The sequence below is a fragment of the Canis lupus genome, chromosome 32, assembly GCF_048164855.1.
Source record: "Canis lupus baileyi chromosome 32, mCanLup2.hap1, whole genome shotgun sequence".
NCBI classification, from domain to species: domain Eukaryota; kingdom Metazoa; phylum Chordata; class Mammalia; order Carnivora; family Canidae; genus Canis; species Canis lupus.
Window position 1 is genome coordinate 5,697,119 of NC_132869.1, and position 23,819 is coordinate 5,720,937.

The 23,819-nt window shown below is 38.1% G+C and overlaps 1 protein-coding gene across 2 annotated transcripts; it reads right to left on the minus strand.

Moving 5' to 3' along the window:
• Window positions 1–491: 491 nt before the first annotated feature.
• ARHGAP11A (Rho GTPase activating protein 11A) lies at window positions 492–22,206 on the minus strand. 2 transcript variants are annotated; one of them, XM_072808815.1, is made up of 12 exons: window positions 21,333–22,206; window positions 18,060–18,130; window positions 15,712–15,808; window positions 14,740–14,993; window positions 13,954–14,117; window positions 13,680–13,790; window positions 10,069–10,143; window positions 9,117–9,284; window positions 6,935–7,064; window positions 5,906–6,014; window positions 3,391–3,529; window positions 492–3,007 (listed from the first exon to the last, which is right to left on the minus strand). In XM_072808815.1, the coding sequence occupies exons 1-12, from the start codon at window positions 21,459–21,461 to the stop codon at window positions 1,425–1,427; spliced, it is 3,030 nt and encodes a 1,009-aa protein (XP_072664916.1). In that variant the 5' UTR covers window positions 21,462–22,206; the 3' UTR covers window positions 492–1,424. The 2 variants fall into 2 exon arrangements, with proteins under 2 accessions (XP_072664916.1, XP_072664915.1); XM_072808814.1 differs by having other exon boundaries at window positions 13,644–13,790; window positions 21,333–22,205.
• Window positions 22,207–23,819: the final 1,613 nt, after the last annotated feature.

Genomic DNA, 23,819 nt, shown 5'->3' on the forward strand with positions numbered 1-23,819 from the left:
GAAATGCATATAGTTTATGTAACAAACCTGTTTTGATGTCATAAAACATGGTATATAGGTTTTCAGTCTTTCTATAAGTCAAATTCTTACTAGTGAGAAAGGGCTCATTCCTAGGTAATATAAACAGGAAATAGCTTTGAAATAACAGATGTGTTGCTATCAGGTAGAACTTGGTAAAGCAGACATCTGAGGACTTTTAAATTTCTCTGTGAATATGGCTGCTCTGTGTAGATGTGCAATGCTGTTCTATTCAGCTCCATATCTGAATGTGGCATTCTAATACCTGCAAACTATCTTTTGTGGTTCCCTCTGCCTACAACATTCCTTCTTCTAAAGTCTAGAGAATATCCACCAGTGTTGACATTATTCTTTCCTTAAATATTTATGACTTCTAATAATTTAAAATAGAAATTTAGATTTGCTTAACAATTTAGATTTGCTTAATCAAATTCTAAAAGGTACTTTGAATTTCATCAGATTCAGACAAGCCATTTTCCAAGTTACCTTTAATGTCTATGCTAAATAAATAACATTTACACACCAGACAAAATCATAGGCTTTTCTAAGAATCAAAAGTTAAGAAACAAAGTAAATGTAGAGAGGTACATCAACTATTTTAAATTATAAAATCAAGCATGTGCATATAAGAAATCACCTTGATTAAAAATTTCCAAACTTCATTATTCCTCCTTAAATAATTTTAAATTCTTTGTTGGACAAAACAGCTACAAATGTATTGTGCAAATTTACTTTAAAAACATAGTATGGCTCAAAAGTCATTTATTTCTGCAGCATTATTCTCTAAGAGCACACTCAGGTCATTATTCTGCTTTAGCCGTTAATTCTTAGTCCAAGTGGACACACTGTACACAACTACAGACAATATAAACCTAATTACTCTGCCCCAAATAGGAGTACAGGATTAAGATGCTATTGAAACTAGTTAATTTCTAGGGATTTTGGCAAAATCCACAAATTTCAATGTAATTCAAGAAATAAGATTTGTAAGGCTTATCTCTTCCCTTTACATGTTAGAAATATCTTATAGAGCCCTTCTCTGACTTAGGAGGAATAACAGGAAATAGGCACAACTCATTTCACTCTTCCGATCACACTTAATACAAAATTCATACAATTTTCAAAAATTAATTTCTCACAAACCAAGCCAACAATTTCTTTCAAAAGGCAAAGTGTAACCTCTGCTTTAAGAGATCATGATACAATTAACAAGTTTAAATACTGCCATAATCAAGAAAAACAAAAGTCATTTATACAAGCGTCTAAGAATTCAAGTTGCTTGTGCAGTGAAATTAAAATCTATCACTTAATCTTCCTGAGCTAACAAACTAACATGCAGATTATCCTGCCAGGCCCATCGCCAACTACTAATTTTATTTACATTAACAAATATTAATATCTACCAACTACAAGTCTACAGGTTTACTGGTTGGTAGTAGCTGAGCTTTTCCAAAAGGATTTTTCGGAGAACCTTTATACCAGACCCTCTCTTTTTCTGATGGCTTCTTAAGGACTCTATTTATCCCAGGAGAAAAGCCCGTATTATTATTTACAACAGATTTTAATATGTCATGATTTGTCAGGTCATCCAAGGGAATCTTAATTTGGCCATCGGTTATCACTTCCTGTTTACAAACTCTGGTAGACCCGCGAGAAGCCTTCATGGAGTCAGGGTGTCTCTTCATTTTTGAGAAAGATTGGGAAGTTGACTCCATGCCTGATCTTGAAATTGCATCAACATCTGGCTGTTCACATGCTGTAAATTTCTGTTCTTTAGGACCTGATTTAGTATATGAAATCAAGTAATCTTTTGATGTACTCCCTATACCAGAGGAAAGAGCACTGTCACAGCTCACTGACTTAACCAGAGGAGAAGCAGCATCACCAAGACTTGCCAATTTGTGCCTTACAGGTTGCCTGCTGTACTCCAACAAGGAGTTAATCCTTCTGACAGACTGACGGACAGGTGTACGCTGAAACTTAAGAGGTGATCTAACTTTGGTTCTATTTGATTCATTGAGAGAAAGCTTATTAAACCATTGTATGTGGTCTGACACCCTCCCATGCTCTGTCATTTGTGAGCTTTCAGAGATAGTTGTATGGCAGGTTTCCACCAGTGACTGCTGCTTAACGATTCGCACTGGCCTCGGTTTGGACAAATTTGTTATATTACATGTAATCTGCTCTGAGGAACAGGTGTCAGCTGCATCCTCCCTAGAAGCTGCACATTCCAGTAAGTTCTCCTCAATCATATTCTCGTTCTCCTTTAATTGAGTATTTAGTTTATCCCTTGTGGACTGCTGATTCTTTATGTGTTCATCACTAGGCAATTCTGGCTTGACTGAATTATCTCTAGGTATATTGGAATGGGTGCTTTTCTCATGTTCAATCTTCATATGAGTTGAATAACATGTTATAGTTGTTTCTCTATCCAATTTTTGAGTTTGATGTAGTGAGATGTCTTGTTCTGACAAACTATTTTCATCTGTACTAGTTTGATGTTCATTCGATTCTATCACAGTCAAATCATTAGTTTCAAATAGATTTTTTTCTGGGCTATAGTCTATAGAAGGTGTTTCATTTAGCTTTACTTTCCCCAAATTAGTTACTGATGACTGCCTGTGATTTATCAATTCATGGAAATTACTTCCAGATTCAGAAAATGCTCTCTGAATTTTCACCAAAGTCTCTGTGGTCAAGTTATTTTCATCCCCACTAAAAGAGCTTCTAGTTACGTTGATGTTATGCTTATCGTGTAGAGTAGAAGGGGTGAGTTCATATGAACCAATAGAGGACTTTTCAACTGTAGTATCAGGCTCCAAAGAAGTGCTTTCCACCTTAAGATTTCTCTTGACTGGAGAGGCTTCATTTGTAGCTATTTCTTGAAAACTAGAATTACTAGGTCCTGTCCAAGACATCCGGTAACTTGTTCCATCTAGATGCTCTGGAGTTAGTAAGTTTTCCTCAGACTTACTGATCTTTTTTGAACCTAAAATAAAGCAGTTCAGTCTTTTTAATCATTTATGTTTGAAACATATTTGAAATATTATTCAGATACATGGCAGATAAAGTTATTAAGCATTAAATTTTAACAAATTAAGGATCTGTGTTAAAAGAAATAATATAAAAGTATCAAACATTTTTGTATTTATAAGCATCTTCCAATTGTTCATACAAAAATACAATGCCAATTCAAATATTTTTACTATTCAAACATGAATTTTTAATTTCTAGAACAGTAAATTAATATATTTTAAGATAAAATAACTGAAAGCTTATGTCAATTGTATCTCAAGAAAGCTGGAAAAAATTTTTCAGAAAAACAATGAAAATAGGTTTTTTGGAAAAAATAACAATATCATGCAAATGTACCTTTCTTTGTTAATCTTTCACCAATATCTGGGCTAAAAATCAGACCTGTTTTTACAGACTCAATTCTATTTTTTAAACTTTGTTGATTTGCAAGTCGTCGACCAACATTTTCATATCTGTCAACACCAGAACACCCATTCTGTACAGAAAAGAAAAATTGAAAATGTTTTGATTAAGAAATAAACCTAATTACTTCAAATATTAAGACAAATATTAAATTTATTTGTCGTTATCAGCATCCTCTAGAGCTGACTGAAAAAGGTATATAAAATTAAAAAAACAATTTTATACCAAATAGAAACATACTTGCATGCCTGCTGATAAGAACTAGAAGCAATTGACTTGACTACTACTTGATATTTTATGATCTGAAATAAAAACAGCCTCACATATTAACTAAAAAAAAATTTCTTTTGTGATGACTCTATGCCAGGAGCTGCTCACAACTGTGAGCGAACAAAAACAAAACAAATAGACCAAAATCTTACCCTTGCAAGGATTTACATTCTAGATGGGGAGATTTCAAATAGGACAAGAAAACTAATAATTTATATTGTATATTATATAATACACAAGGTGAAAAGTGCTATGAAGAAAAGTAGAGCAGGGTAAGAAGGCTATGGTGGGGTGTCAGTCTATATAGAGTGATCAGAAGATGACTTGTGATTAAAGAAAAATGTGAGAGCCATGCAGATAAAAGGGGAAAGAACATTATCCCACAGAGAAGGAAGGTCAGGTCAGTGTCCAAGGCTGAAACCAGGTGTGGCACATCTAACAGCAAGGAGACAAGAAGCTAAATGATCATGAAGGAGTGGCGAGAGGAGGCCTCAGAGAGGTACACATAAACATAAGAACTTTATCTTTTTTCAGAGTGAAATGAGTCACTGGAAGATTCTGGGCAGAAGAGTGACAGGACTTTACTTGGTATTTAAAAGGATAATTCTGGCTGTAGTACTGTAGCAAGGGAGGAGCATAGACCTACTAGTAGGAACTGATTGCAGTAATCCAGGTTGGGGATGACAGAATTTAGAGAACACCAAAAATGCAGTACTAGTGAGAACTGGTCAGTCTGGATATGCTCTAACGGCAGAGAGACACAAGATTCCTTAACGGTTTACACAGGGTGTGTGAAAAAGTGAGGAGTCAAGAATGCCTGCATGGACTGTGGGTGGGAATTCAAACTGGTACGGCCACTCTGGAAAACTGTGTGGAGGTTCCTCAAAGAGTTAAAAATAGATCTGCCCTATGACCCAGCAATTGCACTGCTGGGTATTTACCCCCAAAGATACAGATGCAGTGAAAGACTGAGATACCTGCACCCCAATGTTCATAGCAGCAATGTCCACAATAGCCAAACTGTGGAAGGAGCCTCAGTGTCCACTGAAAGATGAATGGATAAAGATGTGGTCTATAGATACAGTGGAATATAGATACAGTGGAATACAGTCAGTCAGAGAAGGACAATCATCACATGGTTTCACTCATAAGGGGAATATAAGAAACAGTGAAAGGGATTACAGGGGAAAGGAGGGGCACTGAGTGGGAAAAATCAGTGGGGGAGACAAACCATGAGAGACTCCTGACTCTGGGAAACAAACAAGGGTAGTGGAAGGGGAGGTGGGCTGGGGACTGGGGGGGAGGGGTGACTGGGTGACAGGCACTGAGTGGGGGGTCACTTGACGAGATGAGCACTGGGCGTTGGCAAATCGAACTCCAATAAAAAAAATATACAAAAAGAAAAAAAAGAATGCCTACATGGTTTTTGGCCTAAGTGACTGGAAGAATGAGTTGCCATACCTCAGATGATGAAGACCGTAGGTGGGGATGTAGATGGTGGAAAGGGGGAGGAGTGGAGAAACAGCAGCAGAGAAAAGATGCATCTTGGAAGCTCTATTTGGGACAGGTTGACCCTGAGATGTCTATTGGATGGACATCAAGTAGAGAAGTCAAGTAGGCAGATCTTGAGAAACATCAAGTTGTTCAGGGAAGCATTTTGCACTAAAGATACAAACTTGAGAGTCTTAAGTAAATACATGGTTTTTAAAGCTAATGGGCACCTTGGCATGTAGACAGAGAAAAGAAAAATCCAAGGACAAAGCTTTGGGCATTCCACTGTAAAGGAATTAGAAAAGTAACCTGTGAAGAAAGAGGAAAATCGTGAGGAAAGTGCCCCTGAAGCAAGGAAGGAAGGTATGCTAAAAAGAACAAGTGACTAGCCAGGTCAAATGCTGTTGACAGGTCAAATCTAACACAGACTGGTGTTTGTCTGCTGGCTTGAGCACCACTCAATTAATTCATGGATGACCATGAGAGCAGGTGCATTGAGTGTTGGGGAGGCAAGCCTCACTGGAATCATGTAAGCAGAACAGAAAAGGAGGGAATAGTAGATATCAAAACACGTGTAAGAATTTGGTTTAGGGGAGAACAAGACAGTAGCTGGAGAGGCAGGGCTTTACCATCAAGTCTATAGCTTTATGCTAATATGAACATCAATGAAATGATCTAAGACACTTACTATCTCTTTGCTACTTTTCCCCAGACTAAACTTCAAACGAAGAGATCTTCGGACCTTTTCTTTACGACTGATCTTGGGAGAGAAGCAGCCTGCTTTTCCTGATTCCACCCTAAAAAAAGCATGGGATTAAAATTGTCAGCATTAAAAAAAAATGTTAACATAAAAACTGGAAACATTCTTTTTTTTTTTTTTTTGGAAACATTCTTGCAAAATGAAATTTCAAAGCCCAGAGCAAATTATATTGCTAGTAATCAAATAGCGTAATAATTTTCTAAAATTAGTTAAGTTTTAAGATACCATATGTGAACACATTATATTTGTATATAAAATGGTCTCTCCTGTTTATCACAAGAGCTAGTCACTTATAAACCAGAATCATTAGAATCATTAGAGACTAGCCTTGGGGCACCTGGGTTGGCTCAGTCAGTTGAGAGTCTGACTCTTGGGCAGCCCAGGTGGCTCAGCGATTTAGCCTAAGGATCAAGTCCCACGTCGGGCTCCCCGCATGGAGCCTACTTCTCCCTCTGCCTGTGTCTCTGCCTCTCTCTCTCCCTGTGTGTCTCTCATGAATAAATAAATAAAATCTTTAACAACAACAACAACAAAAAAGAGTCTGACTCTTAATTTCAGCTCAGGTCATGATCTCAGGATCCTGGGATGGAGCCCCATGTCTGGTTCCAACGCTTAGTTGAGGAGTCTGTTGGAGGATTCTCTCTCTCCCTCTCACCCAGCCCCTCCCCACTCCAATGGTTTCCTTTTTTTTTTTTTTTTTAAAGAATAGACTAGGCTTTAAACGGAAATTTAAAAACTACAATCAATATACAGTAGGATTTTAAACAAGCAAAGTGGACTCAAATTACGAGTCATTCTCTGGAGGATATATAAAGGGCAACTGATTGATAATAATGGCAGAGAGAATTTTTAAAAATTTTGACTCAAATATGATTCTCAGCAGAAAGACAAACAAAATATTTTCTTAACTCTATACACATGTTTATCCAGTGAAACAAAATGTCCTGCATTTATTACCTGCAAACTTTTTTGCTTGCAATCCTCTTACTTCGCCTTAGCACACCTGTACTGATCAAATGGTTTCCATTGATGGCGACAGGAGAGAGTGAATTCTGAGATGACCCTTCTGGGCTTGTATCAAAGGGAACTGTAAAAATATAACCACATGTAATATACCACCCATACTTTTTTTTCAAAGTATAAAATATTAATAGCAACTAGGTTTAAAGTTTTCATTTCCAATCCTAAGCAACAAAGTTTCACATAGTTTCTGATGAGAAACTTGAAAAACCAAATAAACCCAATTTGACTTGAAAAAAAAAAGTGTAAGTTTCTTACTTTTTGGTTGCCAATAAGGGTCAGATTATACATGACTTTTACATTAGAGTTTTGCTTTAAACTTGTTTAATAATGGGCTGTAGACTAATATAGGAAAAAAATTATAAATGATACTGTGGACTGTAGATTAATATAGCTGCCTTTATACATTAAAAAAAGCACATTGTGTCTGTTATTGTCCAAACTTAGAAAGCAGTCCATTTTCAGTTTTGCAGATGGAATTTACTGAACCATGGCTGAGAAAGTAGGACCAAAGAAAAATGGTAAGTTGTAATAATAGGACTCCTGTTATTGAACTTGTGATTTTTTTTTTTTTTTTGTCATCAATTAAGCAGGCTCATACTAATGTTCCAGTAACAAAAGAATGTTTAAACTACTTTTGGGGAGCTTGGAAAGAAGGAATTATTAGGTTCGTTTCTTGGAGATGTTATAATGCTAATAAGCAAAGGCAGATAGAATTACAATTCACATTGGCCATTTGGAAACTGTTCCAAAGTGGAAAAAACTTGAGGAAAACACTAAGTTAGGGGCATCTGGATGGCTCAATTGGTTAAGCCTCAGACTCTTGATTTTGGCTCAGGTCATGATCTCAGGGTCATGAGATTTGAGCTCAGCCTCCAGCTCTGCATCAAGTTTGCTTGAGATTCTCTCTCTCTCCTTCTCCCTCTGTCCCTCCCCCTCTGCTTGCACTCTCTCTCTCTAAAAAAAATAAAAAATAAAAAAATAAGAGAGAGAGAGAGAGAGAACACTAAGTTAGTTTAAATGAACTTAAGTCTCCAACCTCTGAATACTGAAAGAAATAGGAACATATTCTCAGAGTTCTTTCATTACATTTTAACAGACCACACACAGAGAACCTGTGAAGGACCATAAAAAACAAGTTGCTGTTTTGTTCAACTTTCTAATAAAACAAAGAAGGAAAAGCTAAACTTTTTGGATAATGAAACAAAAGAGGTGCTTCTGGGTAGATCTCATAAACCTAGCTAACAAATTCAAAGTAAAACTCAACATTGTCTGAAATCAATAAAAACCTAAAAGAATCAGAGATCACTCACTTTTTGATGAAATGTGTGATAAATAGGAAATAGAGGACTCTGGGCTTAGTTAGGATTTTGGTTCATTTTGGGTTAATTGTAACATTACCTTGTATGACTGACTGTGACCCAACCAGTGTTCTATACATTCTAAAGGAGCCAACTCAATCTAAGACCATACTAGCAAAAGAGCTGGTACTCAAATTAGCAAAATTGCGTTTTTCTCTGGAGGCTCTGGTTGGCCATGTTAGAAACTGTAAGTCATTTGGAAGAAAATGCCTGGGCTGGTAACAGATCTGGAAACCATGCCATAATGAACAGCATAAACAAAGTTTTTAAAGCTTTTACAAAAACTACTTGAGTATAAAACTAAAAAGTAACTCCCTCCTCCTTCAACTGCAACCACAATGGTTCCTCCAATGACAGTACTCCACCACAATGTGTTTAGGGAAAATCAAACTTTAGTAACCTCAACAGGAGATAGCAATACAGCCACAGTTACAGATCAGGAAGTAACTAAACTAATTCAAGGTGTCCAATCACTTAACACTTGAGCACCAGTGCTATACACAGAAGCCTAAACTCTCATTCTGAGTTATCATAATTTTCAATAGGCATGGTCATAAAACATACACACATACACATTAATTATACTGAGTCAGTATAATTAAAATTTAAAAATTAGAGGACTTTATAAAAATTCAGATATTTGATAGAATAAAGCTGTAACTCCTAAAGGAGGTAGCATTAAAATGAAATAGCACTTTGCCCAGAATAGGCACTCATGTTAATGTTTACAACTCAATTACATAAATTTTCTTTGCTACCTGATACTGGCGTAGAACTGCTACTGAAAAGATTAGCTGGCAAGAATTCAAAGTTAAAATTGTGCTTGATGGACTTCCTCTTCTTACTTGAGAAACCATGAGAAGAATCCACTGGCAGTTTACGCTTAGCATTTGGTGTAAGAATTGTGGGTGATATGGAAAGCTGGGCTAAAAAAAAAACAAAAAAAAACAAAAACAAATTGTGTTTTTTCAACTCCATGGAAGAAACTTTATATAATTTCTCCTTATAAAGCTATTCCTTAGAGGTAACCAAAGAACGAGGGAATATGTTTACATTTACATTATCAAATATATGTTATAACTAAATTAACACCATGTAATTATTTAAAATGATAATAGGAAAGTCATAAATAGGCAAGATTAACAAACAATAGTAACTTAAACCACATAGACTGAAAGACACATATAATCCAAATTAAAGAATATTAACATACGGAATAAAATCATTATCAAGGAGTTCAAACAAACTAATCTACATAAGAGTTTTGCTTTTCATCATAGCTGAGTATTAACCACTTAAATTTCTTCAGAAAAAAATGATCATATTGTCTATTATTATGTTATTGGGCTAATTTCAGCCACAAGCAAACCAAGATAAAAATGGGAACATACACTAATAAACTTCTGGTTCTAAAACAAAAATAAGATTTGAGTTATTTTCACATATTCAACAGCATCCAACTTACATTCAACAGAAAAGCATGATTTAAAAGACTAAAGATGTTTGTAACAACAGACTAAAAGAAATTCTTACCTACAATTTTGGGTTCCTTATATCCAATGTAATTAGCAATGTCACAGCATAGTATTACAGTACAGTGTTTCCACTGAAAATATTTGGATTTGATTAAACCAAAAAAAGTTAGGTAATGGTTACTTTTTAAATAATATAAAGAAATTTTCACTTCAATAAAAAATATATAATACCTACCATTTTTTTCCTGTTGAGGTGTAACAGAGGGTGTTCTGTTAGATTTAAGTTTACTTAATGCTCCACTAACAAAATCTGAAATGCAAAGCACATATAATCATATCATCATTATAATTTAACATTTACCTCTCTTTCACCAATAATTCATATTGATATTTATGGTTTACAGCATGTAAGTTTGTTAGCTTATACCTTTTTTTTTTCAGCTTATAAATCTTAAAGGCATTTAAGCTTATTTAGAAGGAATTATCTCAAAATAGGAAAAAAACTAAAGGATATATTTCAATTATATTCCTCACTTATATGCCCATCTCTTTCTCTCTCTCTCAAAAAAAGATATACAGGAACACCTGGGTGGCTCAGCAGTTGAGCATCTGCCTTTGGCTCAGGGCGTGATCCCAGGGTGGGGGATCAAGTCCACATCAGGCTCCTTTCAGGGAGCCTGCTTCTCCCTCTGCCTATGTCTCTGCCTCTTTCTCTGTCTCATGAATAAATAAAATCTTAAAAAAAAGAAAAAAAAAAAAAAGGAAGAAGAAGAAAAAAGGCTAGCTATAACAACACAAAAAAGATAAACACTAATAGTCTACAATTCCTGAACAATTTCAAATTCCTGATAAAATCAATGCATTTTAATGATGCTTGACAAATGCTATCTTAACCCATTTGATACCCAGGAGTGAAGCATGGAACAAAACAAACTGAATTTTGACAACTGGATATAATTTGAATAGCAAGGGTAGGTGGAAGTAAAAACATTCTATCAAAAATACGATAAGAAAAAAAAAAAAAAAAAACCCACAAAGTGTGTAAAAAACAATAAAAAGGGACACCTGGGTGGCTCACTGGTAGAGCATCTGCCTTTGGCTCAGGGTGTGACCCTGGGGTTGGGGATCAAGTCCTGCATCGGGCTCCCTATGAGGAGTCTGCTTCTCCCTCTGCCTATGTCTCTGCCTCTCTGTCTCTCTGTGTCTCTTATGAATAAATAATAAATCTTAAAAAAAAAAAGAAAAATGAAATTAAATAAAAACAAAAAAGAAATAAAATGCAGTTGGACTAAAGTATAGTATACATTGCATAAAGGAGAAAGAATAAACAGTAAAAAGGCATGCTAAACAAATCCTATGAAAGACCTTTAATAACAGGCTATAAATAGTAGTCTTATCAGTGAAAGTTTTTGACTAGTATGTGTGACACATGATTAAAGTTATACATTAAGAACATCAGTCTTGACAGCAATAAGCAGGGCAGATTCAACGAAGAGGCATGAAGATCAACAAGGAGATTTTCACAGTAAAGATGCAGCAAATACCATGGACAGTATCTTACAGAACCTGAAAACTGTGAATATAAATGGTACAGTAAGAGTTAGGTACCCATGCTTTAAAGCCTGAGTGACTAGAGAATGATGGTGATGTTAACAGAAAAGGAAGTTAGGAACCAGTTTAAAGAGGGTGAAGACAATTATTTCAAAATGCTGAGCTTAAAGCACACACACACACACACACACACACACACACACACAGCATAAGCAAAGATATCTGCCTAGCAAGTTTTCACTAAAGTAGAACTGATATTCACAAGACGACAGTATCACTGAGATCCAGATCCAGTGTCCACCTGTGTAGATGCCATACATGAAACTCCAAGAGTGAATGAAATCACAAAGGTAAATAAAGAGGATCTGTGTCTGAGAATACCTGCATTTGGGGTATTTTATGATGCTCTGAAAATACATGTTTAAGTCCTAACTCCCAGGGATCCCTGGGTGGCTCAGCAGTTTAGCGCCTGCCTTTGGCCCAGGGTGCGATCCTGGAGACCCGAGATCGAATCCCACATCAGACTCCCTGCATGGAGCCTGCTTCTGACCTCTGCCGGGGTCTCTGCCTCTCATGAATGAATAAAAATCTTTAAAAAACAAAAAACAAAACAAAACAAAAAAAAAAAACAATCGCTTCTCGGCCTTTTGGCTAAGATCAAGTGTAAAACAAAACCAAACAAAGTCCTAATTCCCAAGTACTTGTGAATGTGACCTTATTTGAAATTAGGGCCTTTGCAGATGGTACTCAAGTTAAGAAGAGGTCATTAGAGTAGGTCCTAATTCAATGTAACTGGTATCACCGTAAGATGAAAACTTGTTCAGTGACACCCAGGGAGAAGGCCATGTGATAACAAAGGTAGACTCTGGATGTAGCTGCAGCTGCAGCCAAAGAATGCCAATAATCAACAGCCACCACCAGAAGCTAGAAGAATCAAGAAGATTCTCCCCCTACAGGTTTCACAGGGAACATAGCTCAGGCAACAGCTTGATTTTAACTTCTACCTTCCAGAATGGTGAAACAATAAATTTTTGTTGTTTTGCCACCCAATTTGTGGCATTTTGTTACAGTGGCCCCAGGAAACTAACATAGAAGGTAGAGGGGGATCAACAAATAAAGGAAAGAAGAATCATAAGGCTGCATCATATAAGCCAAGAATCAAACAAGAATGGGAGAGTCAATAACAATTAGTCCTGATACTCAAAAGATGAGAAATTTCCTAAGGCAATCAGAAGAATGGCCTCAGGCTTCTTGATCAAGAAAAGATAAAAAAAGGGATCCCTGGGTGGCTCAGGGGTTTAGCGCCTGCCTTTGGCCCAGGGCGCGATCCTGGAGACCCAGGATCGAATCCCACGTCAGGCTCCCGGTGCATGGAGCCTGCTTCTCCCTCTGCCTGTGTCTCTGCCTCTCTCTCTCTCACTGTGTGCCTATCATAAATAAATAAAAATTAAAAAAAAAAAAAAAAAAAAAAGAAAAGATAAAAAAATCTTATGACTGATTTTTTGATGATGGAGCTTTAGGTCTTTTGTTCTTTTTTTTTTTTTTCTTTAGTGCTTCCTTGGTAATGTTTCCTTCATCAGTTAGCTCATACCTCTAACTCTCTAATTCATATCACTATTTGAAATCATGGTCTCATGCCTGGATTATTACTACCCATTTCTGACTATTCTCCCTACTTCCTCAATTCTTCAAACCAGGTAATTTTCTAAAACATTATAATCCTGTAACGCCTCTATTCATAAATCTTCAATGGTTGTTCTCCAATACCCAGCTTCATAGTCTAATATTTCAGCCTGACATTGAGCTCACCATAATATCCTCCTAATCTTCAGGATAAACCCCTCACTCAAGTCATGTTAGGCTATTTTACTGATAGTCATTGATTACTTCTTCCGTACACAAATCTTTCTTCATAACATACTTTTTACCTACAATAGGATACAAGTATTCTGACTCAATTCCCCTAGATTCTATCCATTTTTCAAGAAGGCTCAGTCCTTGAACCTTCTTTGGACTCCCTGATCACTACAACCCAGGGAACTTTTCTCCTTTGAACACATTTCACATTTGTGCTAAAGATTTAGCATTTAATATTAGATTGTATTGCCATTTTTGCTTTTCCCATGCATGTGTCCTGTTTTTCCAACTATGCTGTAAGCACCAAAAGGGCACATACCATAGCTTAGGCTTATGTTTAAACAGTTTAGATAAAAGTAAACTGCTCTACCGCCACAAAATTTAACTGGCACTGCCACTTACCTCCTACACTTTGTCTTTGCTTTCTCTTACACTCACCAGGAGATTCACATTCACCTTCTTCACAGCCTTCTAATGATGGAGTAGCACAGAGACCATCAAGACCCAACATAACTGGTATCTTTTCCTGGATAAAATCTGGAACATGCCCTAAATAAGAATGTTCAGAGTTAAAATTTTTCCTCTACTCTCCCTAAAAATGTTCAAATAGTATATATTTCTAACAGTCATCTTCACAGTTCACTTGGAAGGAAACTGGGATCTCCTTCATTTAAACAAATCCTGTTGTTTTTATAATGCAACTACATCTTACCAATATCTGATGCATAATCAATAAGAGTCTGCACCACTGCAACCTGTAATCGTAGCTTTTTTTCTGTGTTAGCAGACATCTTTTCACGTCCTTCACTTGTCTGAAGGAGGTTTGGTGCAAATATTACTGCAAGATTGCTACTATCCATCTTATTCTCACTGGACCTTAAAATGAAACAAGGTTTTCTTAGATTAAGCTAAAGAGAAATATATAGAAATAAAATTAACATACTGAGCACATTTTGAAGAATTCTTACTTTATAAGTCAAACACAAGTCAAAATAGTTACCCTTTGTCCACCCATCTGTATGATTGGTTTCAAATAAGACGAACCAAAAATAGCTTCTGTGTGCTTAAATATGTATCATAAAAACCATGCTAACCAGAGTCTACACTTTGTTCTTCCATACAAATTGAACATATATATTTGATTTTCAAACCCACACATAACAACTGTATTATCTAGAACAAGCAAGCTCACTGACAACAGAGAGGGGGAACAAATTTGAGAAGCAAAACACAAATACATTAAAAACACAGTAACCTGAAGCCATTCAATGGACAAAGAATCCTATCAACACCAAAAAGCCATTCATGATGATGTTAAGACAGTAAGAAAATACTAAATCATTTGGTAAATTGTTTCTTAAATTATACAAGTTATACTTCTTGTAGTAAGGAAGTAACTCTTTAAGAAAAATTTCCATCCCAAATTTAATCCTAACTTATCTATAATGGTAAAGCTACCTAATTAGCAAACTATTTCCCAAGACTTTTAATTACTTACCTAAGGGAAACATTCCTGAGAAAGTTAAAGAAGTATCTTAATACATCAATTGTGTGGTCAGCCATAAGACAGGAGAGCAATATTGTAGCTTTATTCTTCTCCTCTGTTCCTAACTGTTGAGCTTTGAAAAGTGCTTCATGCAAATCAGCTGGAAGAATGGGCTCTGGCAACTCCCTAAAAAACTGCTTAAGAAGTCCTGCAACATCACAAGGAGGTGCAGATGACAGGCAACTTTCACCATGATCCAGTTTATTCTGAAATAAATATAATAATCTTAAGCATTTGAGGACATAAGAGTCTACTGCAAATAAAATATCCTTTTTTATACTCTAGAGAGCTTTTTCTTAAAAAGTTCCTCTTAACCTTGTTTTAATATGTATCATGCATTTTTGAAGGCTAATAACAAAATCAAAAAATATATCTTTCATTTCATATGGTGCTTTATTGGAAAAAAGGATGACAAACTTGAAAGTACTCAACTTTTAAAGCATTATATAGATTGTAGAAATCATTTCACAATATATACATACACTAAAATGTGAAGTCATACACCTTAAATGTATTTGTCAATTATATCCCAATAAAACTGAAAGAAAAAAAAAAGCATTAAATAATGTATAATTCTTTTTTTTTTTTTTTTTTTTTAAATAGAGAGAGTGCATGAGTGAATGCTCGTGTTGGGGGTGGGAAAGGAGAAAGAGAATCTTAAGCAGGCTTCATAGCCAGCGTGGGGCTGGATGTGGGGCTTGATCTGTCAACCCTGAGATCATGACCTGAGCCAAAATCAAGAATCAGGCTGGGCCACCCAGGCACTCCTGTATAATTGCTTTTAGAAAAAAAAGTTCTTTTGCCATGAAAAAGGCTATCTGCAAGTTCAATTTCTATCAATAATTCATGCAATAGTTTAAGTATTTCTATTCTAAGAGCCAAATAAAGTACAGATGAAAAATTATAGTTCAAGAATATGCTTACCTTTAGGGCTCTTAGACGAATAACAGATCCTGACTTCCTAAAAAGCCCTTCTGTATGAATATGCTTTTCTAAAGATGTGCAAGCATCAACAAGAAAACTGAAAGAGAGAAATATTTTCAGGTGGCCAGAAACACATCTCACTAAATCCTATTTTTCTACCAAAGCACATGAATAGACCAAGCACTAACCCCCTTTCAGAAGCTCTAATGTCACAAATCCCTTCAACTTTTGTAGGTTTTTTTTCCTTCCTAAATTCTCCTCTCGGGCCCATCTTTTTATCCATGACTTCTATGAGCTTGCTTTAATCCAACATCAATCCTTCTTCTCAATCCTACTTCATGGCTCTGCTTCCACTCAGAGTACAAGATGTGTTTTTACTGACTCTCCTCAACCCTCTCCAATGAGATTCTCACCTCCATTACTCCAACAAAACAGCTCCCATTTTAAATATCATGTATATATTTAAGTAGATAGTAAGTAGCATTAGGTATTAAATATCATGCAGATATTTAAATAAATATTAAGGTCACCAACCCCATGATCAATTGTCTCCATTTTGCTTGTCCTGCCAGCATCTGACACACTTGCTGTTCTTGAAAATATTCCTTTATGTGACACTTCTGGTTTTCCTGCTATACCCCTAACTACTCCTTCTCAAACTCCTTTTCTGGGTTTTTTTCTGCCAGACCTCTACATGCTAGTATGACCCAGGGCCCTAAGGCTTTCTTCTTTTTATTCTCTCTTCATATGTGACTTTGCAGAGCATACATAGCTTTAAATATCTACCATCTACATTTGCCCAAAAATAAGGCAATGTGCTTTTCCCACTCTAACATTACCTCAGAAAAATTAGATATATCCTAGGCCTTACAATTTTTCTCATACTTAGAGGTGTGTGCTCAATTTCTTTATATTAAACCAGTTTTAACCATCAATGTTGGCTTTAGTAAAAAACAACTGATACCACAAATCAGAATGGATGTCAGCAGCGAGCAACTGATAGCACTGTACTAGTGCCCAGTGGCTGAATACCACAGAAAGTAAGTGACAGAACTTAACATTTGTTTGTTTAAAGCAGGCAATGAAATTACGACAAAGATTTAGTCATCATTACTAGGGATATGACTTTACAATTCTAAAGGTAAAAAATCATTATAAACAAATCTTTTATGGGTCATTTAAAAAGCAAAATAGTAAGTGCTTACCTTATGAAGACTGTAAATCTGCACCTATATGCTGAATGAGGGAAAACTGTCCTAACACAACAAGGTATTCAATAAATGCTTTTGGACAATACATCAGTTAAAAACCTAGGTAACTGAACTAGAGTAGCCAGAAGAAACCCTACTTTGGATGAAGGGGAAATGAATTAGTAACCGCTAAGATAGTGTCTTTACAGCCTTTATTTATTTATTTAAGATGTAAACTTCTCTAGTAATTTCTGATGCAGTTAGTCCAAAAGGTTACTTTTAAATAGTGACATAGTAAAAAGCTCAAGTGTTCATAATTTATACTCACAAATACTCTATTTAATCTTAGCTTAAATATTCTTTCATCCACAAAGGAAAAAGGGGTGGGAGTGTGTGTGGGGGGAACAGACTCTTAACAGGAGAACAAACTGATGGTTACCAGATGGGAGCTAGGTGGGGGACCAGGTGAAATAGGTTAAGGGGAATAAAAGAACATTTATGATAATCACTGAGTAATGTGTCGAATTGTTGAATCACTATACTGTACACATGAAACTAACATAACACTATATATTAACCACACTGGAATTACAGTTTTAAAAACTTAACTGTAACTGAATTCATAATCAGCATATTGTTGAATACAATCAGAACTGCAGCAAAAGAAGTGGTATAGAACTAAAAACTCTTGACTAAAAAGAACAAAAAAAATTTGCTTTCTAACATTTATTCATTACTGAACCTTAAAATTCAACCTTAGGAATGAATACAAATTAAAAAGTTTAGTGTAAAAATTTAAAAACATTTCTACATTAGTTAATGTTGAGAAATTAAAATCATTTGCTAGTTCAAAACAAATGTGTAAGTCAATCAACTATTTTATTTATTTTTTAAATATTTTATTTGAGAGAGAGAGAGAAAGGGGGGAGGGAGAATGTGCACATGAGCAAGCATGAGCAAGCAAGGGGTGGGGTCGAGGCAGACAAGCAGATTCCTCACTGAGTGGGATGCAGGGATCAATGGTGGGCTCGGTCCCAGGACCCTGAGATCATGACCTGAGCTGAACTGACACTTAAAACCGACTGAGCCACCCAGGTGCCCCTCAAACACGCAAACACCAGTTTGAAATATTTTTTCTTCATCCCAAACTTAGCTTACCTTGGAATGTGTCCATAGTCTGGTACAACAGAATGGGGCAATGCATTAAAAGGTACTCCAAATATTTTACCCTAAAATGGCAAATTCAGTTAACTTAACACAAATATTAGGCATAATGTCAGTTTTCTTAAATAGTAAGCAAATTAAAAACCCCAGGAAATTAAAAAAATAGAAATATTTAGGATAATGAAAATAATTATTACAAGTAACTTTGGTAAAAACTAACTGCTATATTCCACACATTACATAGGTGCTGGGAGTACAAAAATGGTCAAGAAAAAGTCATTGTGCCTGGGGGGATGGGTGAGATAGGTGAAGGGGATTAAGAGTACACTTAACATGATAAGCAGAGTAATGTAAGGAATTGTTGAATCACTATACTGAATACTTGAAACTAACACTGCATATTAACTGTAATAGAATTAAAATAAAGTCATTGCCCTAAAGCAATATAATACATTCCATCAGTTTCCAATCCCATAATGGAAAATTAATCCAGTTAGTGCTCAGTTAGGAAATTCTTATACAAAATTTGGCCAAAACAGCAACATTTTCTAAAAACACTATATATTCTTTCAGTAACATTATAACACTAACCTTATTCTTTCCTTCTGTCACCTTATAAATACTAACGTGAACAAAAGGCTAAGTTGATTGGCAATGGTAATTCTTGTCACTCATTGAGTACTTCCTAAAATTACATCAAAAGTGGTTATTTTTAGACTTGATCTTCTTTTCCACGCTCTATTAGAAAACTCCCATTCAAACTATGATCTGAGGTAATCAAGGCAGGGATTCTGCAAATATTTAATTTAAATTACTTTAACTACTCTGAAAAATATTTTTAAAAAGTCACATTCAAATGTATTACTTATATTCAAATTTAATACACCGAAGATCCCAATAGTAAATTTGTATGTTACACTTCTTAATAAAGAATCTGCTACTATTTTTGTGCATGCATTCCAACTTCTTAAAAATTTGTCACTGATTAAGAAGGTTGTGGTTTTCCACTGGACTTAAACACAAGCGTATATAGATCTGCTTATACAAAACTAAATAAGTGGGTATGCCTAATCTCATAAACATTAATTTAGCTTAGAAGCATCTATTCTCCAAGAATGCTCTTGAAGCACTGTTAAGAAATCATTCAGCACCGTTAATTATTCAACAGAGTAACAAAATCTTACTAGTCCTTGTTTTCAAGCATCTGGTTCCATTTAATTGATGAATATAGAATATAGAATACAGAACAGCATAGTGCTTAAAGGAACAGGATCCTAGTGGCAGGGCTCCCAGGTTTTAAATCCTTCTACATATTAGTTCAATGATCAAATTAATTCTTTATGCCTCAGCATGTTCATAAGGGTCCTAAGTCACAGAGTGGTAGGAAGAAGTAAATAAATTAAAAGCATATATGTTAGGGTCTGACATAGAGTAAGCATTCAAAGATATTTGTTGCCGTTGCAATTACCATTTCAAAGTAACATAAAAAAATGTTAATGTGGAAAACCCCTTTTTTGGGTAAAACAAAATTTTCTTGATACTATGCAACCAAACAAAATGCAAAAATCAGATGCTGAAGCTGATTATAAGTCTACAAAGGTCTTACATACCTAGAACTCAGGGTCTATTATTCTCAATAATGGTCTCATAATAACAGCTATAATCTCAAAAAATAAAATAACATGCTTTTTAAATTTTATGTATTGGGATATCATTTACAATGTTACCTTCAAAAGACTTCTAGCACTTTTCTTTACAAGCTCACAACTATCATTAGCTAACAAACACCAAAGAGCCAAAGAAATCTAGTTTTCAAATATTACTTACCTTGGTCCCATTCTTACAACATGAAGATCTTCTGTATTTATTAGAATATTTCTATTATGATTTCTAGCTCGACTACCAATTAGGATGTCGATCACTGATTACCATCACAACTATCATTAGCTGAATAAATGGCATGTGACAGGTACTGTGCTACTCCTACCTACAGATCTTACCATTTTTAAATCCCCCAAAGAGAGATACCATTATTCCCACTTTATAGAGTAGGAAACAGAAACTTAGGAAAATTAAACAGCCCAAGATCACCCAGGGCTGCTGATCAAGGGATAAAGCAGGATTCAAACTCAGGTCTATCTGTCAAAGTAGGTATCAATTTTCTTAAGGGTTGAAAAAAATCCAAATACAAAATCTGTCATATACTTACAAAACCAACTATATTTAAGATCCTGGAAAACCAGTTTTACAATCTGATGAAATCACTCATGTATGTGACTTAAAAATCGCATTTTTAAAATATAAATGAATATGCTGCCATACAAAACCTTTTCTCCAGAATGTGTAACCTATTAAGAGGTATAGAATATATTTTTGTTAGCTTTGTTATCCAACTCCTTACTTTCTTTCAGAAATTATAAACTGAGCTATGCAAATTTTATTAGTTTTCATCTCTAAATACTTAAAAATATTATATAATTAGGAAAATATATTTAAAATAAAATGCTTTATGTTCAACTTAATTTTTCACAATGAAATTCTTGATGCTGCGGTAGATAATAATCTGACCACCCTCAGATCACCAGCTTTTCAGTTATTCCACTCTGTCATCTCAATTTACTCACTTTAAAAAATAGCATTATATCTCAAAAATAACCAAGCAGCAAGTTTGTTTTTTTCAAATTAGTGAATACAGAGGTGTTACCTGAAGCCTGTTTCTAATGCTCTTTCACGCCTTTCTAAATATTCGTTTAGAAAATTTACTGATCCTCCTTGTCCCTTTCCAAATTTTACTCTAAAAACGGGGAGGGGGGGGGGGAGGTGGGAGGTAGTGTTTGTCTCCCTTCCCACATGCTACTTGTTCAAAATACAATAAATTGGCAGTATCTGGAGATATTTTTAATTACCAAAACTAGGAAATTCTCCTGGCATCTAGTGGGTACAAGCCAGGGATGCTGCTGCACATCCTACAATGCACAAGGCAGCCTCCATGTCCCATCTCAAAGAATTATCTAGTTCCAAATGTCAACGTCGTGAGGTTGAAAAATCCTGCAACTTCCTCAGTGATCAAAATCCCTGTAAAGAATGAACAATGTCATTCTTTAAGTTTCAGCAGTTGACCATCAGGATTGAATTAGTCACGCTTAGCCACATTCTCTTTGGGATCCACACAGAGTGAACATTTTAACATGACCTGTAATAAGTGATGGTACAGGGTGGCCTCTTTTCGTTTTTTTTTAACCCAGACCTCATTTCCGCAGAACTTACCACTATTTCCGTGGCTGCTGTTTCCTGTATCCTGCGATCGCACTGCCCACGGCCACTCTTGACCTTAATACCATAGACCGCCCGAAGCTGCTGCAACAAGGCCAGCCTCACCAGCCTCCGATCCCACATCCCGGACACGTCGCCCACTCTCCGAGGCAGGATCTGAGTCCTGGCCCTCGTTCGCCACCAGGTCTTCCAATTTCCAAACACTCTCGGGTTCGCGCTCTGCTCCGCTGCCTCCCGGCCGGGCCTGGCACCGTTCCGGCCCCGGACCGCAGCCACTTCCCCGGCGTCTCCCGCGGTTCTCTATCCTCTTCCGCCGACCTCCTCCGCCTTCCCTCTGCTCTGGCCACAGCGCACCTTCCCTTCACGTACACGGACCTTCTGTCTTGTCGCCTGATCCTTTCAGCCCCTCACACAGACCCCCCTTCTCCTTTCGGTTCCTTGCACCGACGCCTGTTACCAGCTTCTCTCCGCTTCCGGCCACTTTCTAGGATCCCGTTTCCTCCAAGCCTCACTTGCCCTTTCGCCCTCCCCAACGGTAAGGGCGGCCCCTCTCCCTGGCCCTCCTGCCTCGGCAGGCTGAACCGGGCGTTCGTCTCGCCAGTCCCGGCGCCCCCAGCCCTGACCCAGCCGCCGGACCAGCCGGCTGCTCACACGCCTTTTCCAGTCCCGGTCCCCGCCCGGGCTGGCCGCCGCCGTCACCCCGTTTCACAGGCTGCCCCTTCCCTCCCCCATCGGCCTGCCAGCGGCCCCCGGCCTGCACATTCCGGTGTGCCGGTGCGCTCACTGAAGCCGCGCAGCTGTCCTCATGCCTGCGCCTCCACCGCCTCGGCCGCCCGGAGCCGCGGCCGTCCCACCCTCGCTTCCAGCCCAGGCTCAAATGGCAGCGCCAAACAGCGCTCCGCGCTCCGATTGGCCCGCTCCGCTTTTCAAAATCAGGACCCTAGAGGGTGGCCAGGAGCTGCCTGTCAGGGAGACGCAGGCAAAGGGCGGGCCAAACCAAGAAATATGAGAAAATAAAATAAAAGGTGAGTTCCGCGTGTACCTTCATAGCCACGCTCTTGGGAGAAAATACTGTTTAAAGTGCATTTTAACACACCTGGCCTGCGACTCCGACAATACGTTAGGGGAAATGTAATAGACACCCCAGCCGCATTTTTTTTTTCCGGCACTTGGCCGAGGCTGAAGGCCCCCCAACGGAGAAACCGGTTCTACGGAAGCCGAGCTGGGACAACCCGAGTCAGGGTTCACAAACTCTGGCTTCGGGGACCCTCAAGGCGGATTTGGGGTGGCGAGTCCAGCTGCAAAACTGATAGTGCCGCTCAAGTCTCAGCGCGCAGGGAGTATTCGTTGTATTGATACACAACGAAGACTTGTCCCGGGGGAGTCTCGTGCGGGAGGAATGCGACCTCCGCGGGAGGCAGGCGGCAGCCGCCGAAGCCTCGCTCCTCGGGACGCGGAGTGGGAGCTGGGCTCCAGGCTCGCGCTGCTGGATTGGTGGTGGTCCTGTTGGCGAGCACGGCTGCACGTCCCCGGCTCTTTTTTTTTTTTTTTTTTTAAGATTTATTAATTTGGGAGAGAGAGAGCAAGCAGAAAGGGGTGGCGGGGTGGGGAGGGCAGACGGAAAGGGAGAAGCAGGCTCCCCACTTGGGGCTTGACCCCAGGACCCCGGGATCACGACCTTACCCGCGGGCAGATGCTTCTCGGGCGGAGCCACCCCGGCGCCCCATGCACATCCCATCTCTGGGGCCGGGGCTGCTGTATTGGGTCTCAAACATCCGCTGTCCCGTCGGGATGCGCGCTCTCTCTCTCTGGGATGCAGCTCACTTAGGGCCGGAGACTTGGATCCACTTTACAAGACAGGCAAGAACAGCGTACGTTTACTACCGCCCCGCCTCACCGCCCAGCAAGCGCGGCGCGGATGGCGACCGAACCTCCCCTGCCTCAGCGCCGTTGAGCCGGTCGTCTCGCCCAGAGCATTTGCCAAATAACCGAATTCAAGTAAGGCACGTTTGCTTAGGATCATTTTGCTCCGTTTGGAGTTCGGTCCTTAGGCTTCTACCTTTCCCAGTCTAAAGAAGATTTTCTGAAGGAGCGGGACCCAAGTGGGAGCGAAGCCTTTCGCTGTATTGTGACAACGACTTTCTGAGCGCCTCTGTGCAGATGGTATAGGGTGAGGAGCAAGACCGGACAGTGCGGAGGGAAGGTGCGAGGAGACTATTAATCAAACAGTTGCGTTAATGCCATAATGATCGACTGAGAGAAGTGCAGTAAGGCAGGGAACGCTATTCTATGATAGGGCACAATAGAAGATCCTTGAGGGCGCCGGGTGGCTCAGCGGTTGAGCACCTGCCTTGGGCTCAGGTGTGGTCCCAGGGTCCCGGGATCCGGTCCCGCAACAGCCTCCACGCAGGGAGCCTGCTTCTCCCTCTGCCTGTGTCTCTGCCGCTCTCTCTCTCTGTGTGTGTCTCTCAATAAATAAAG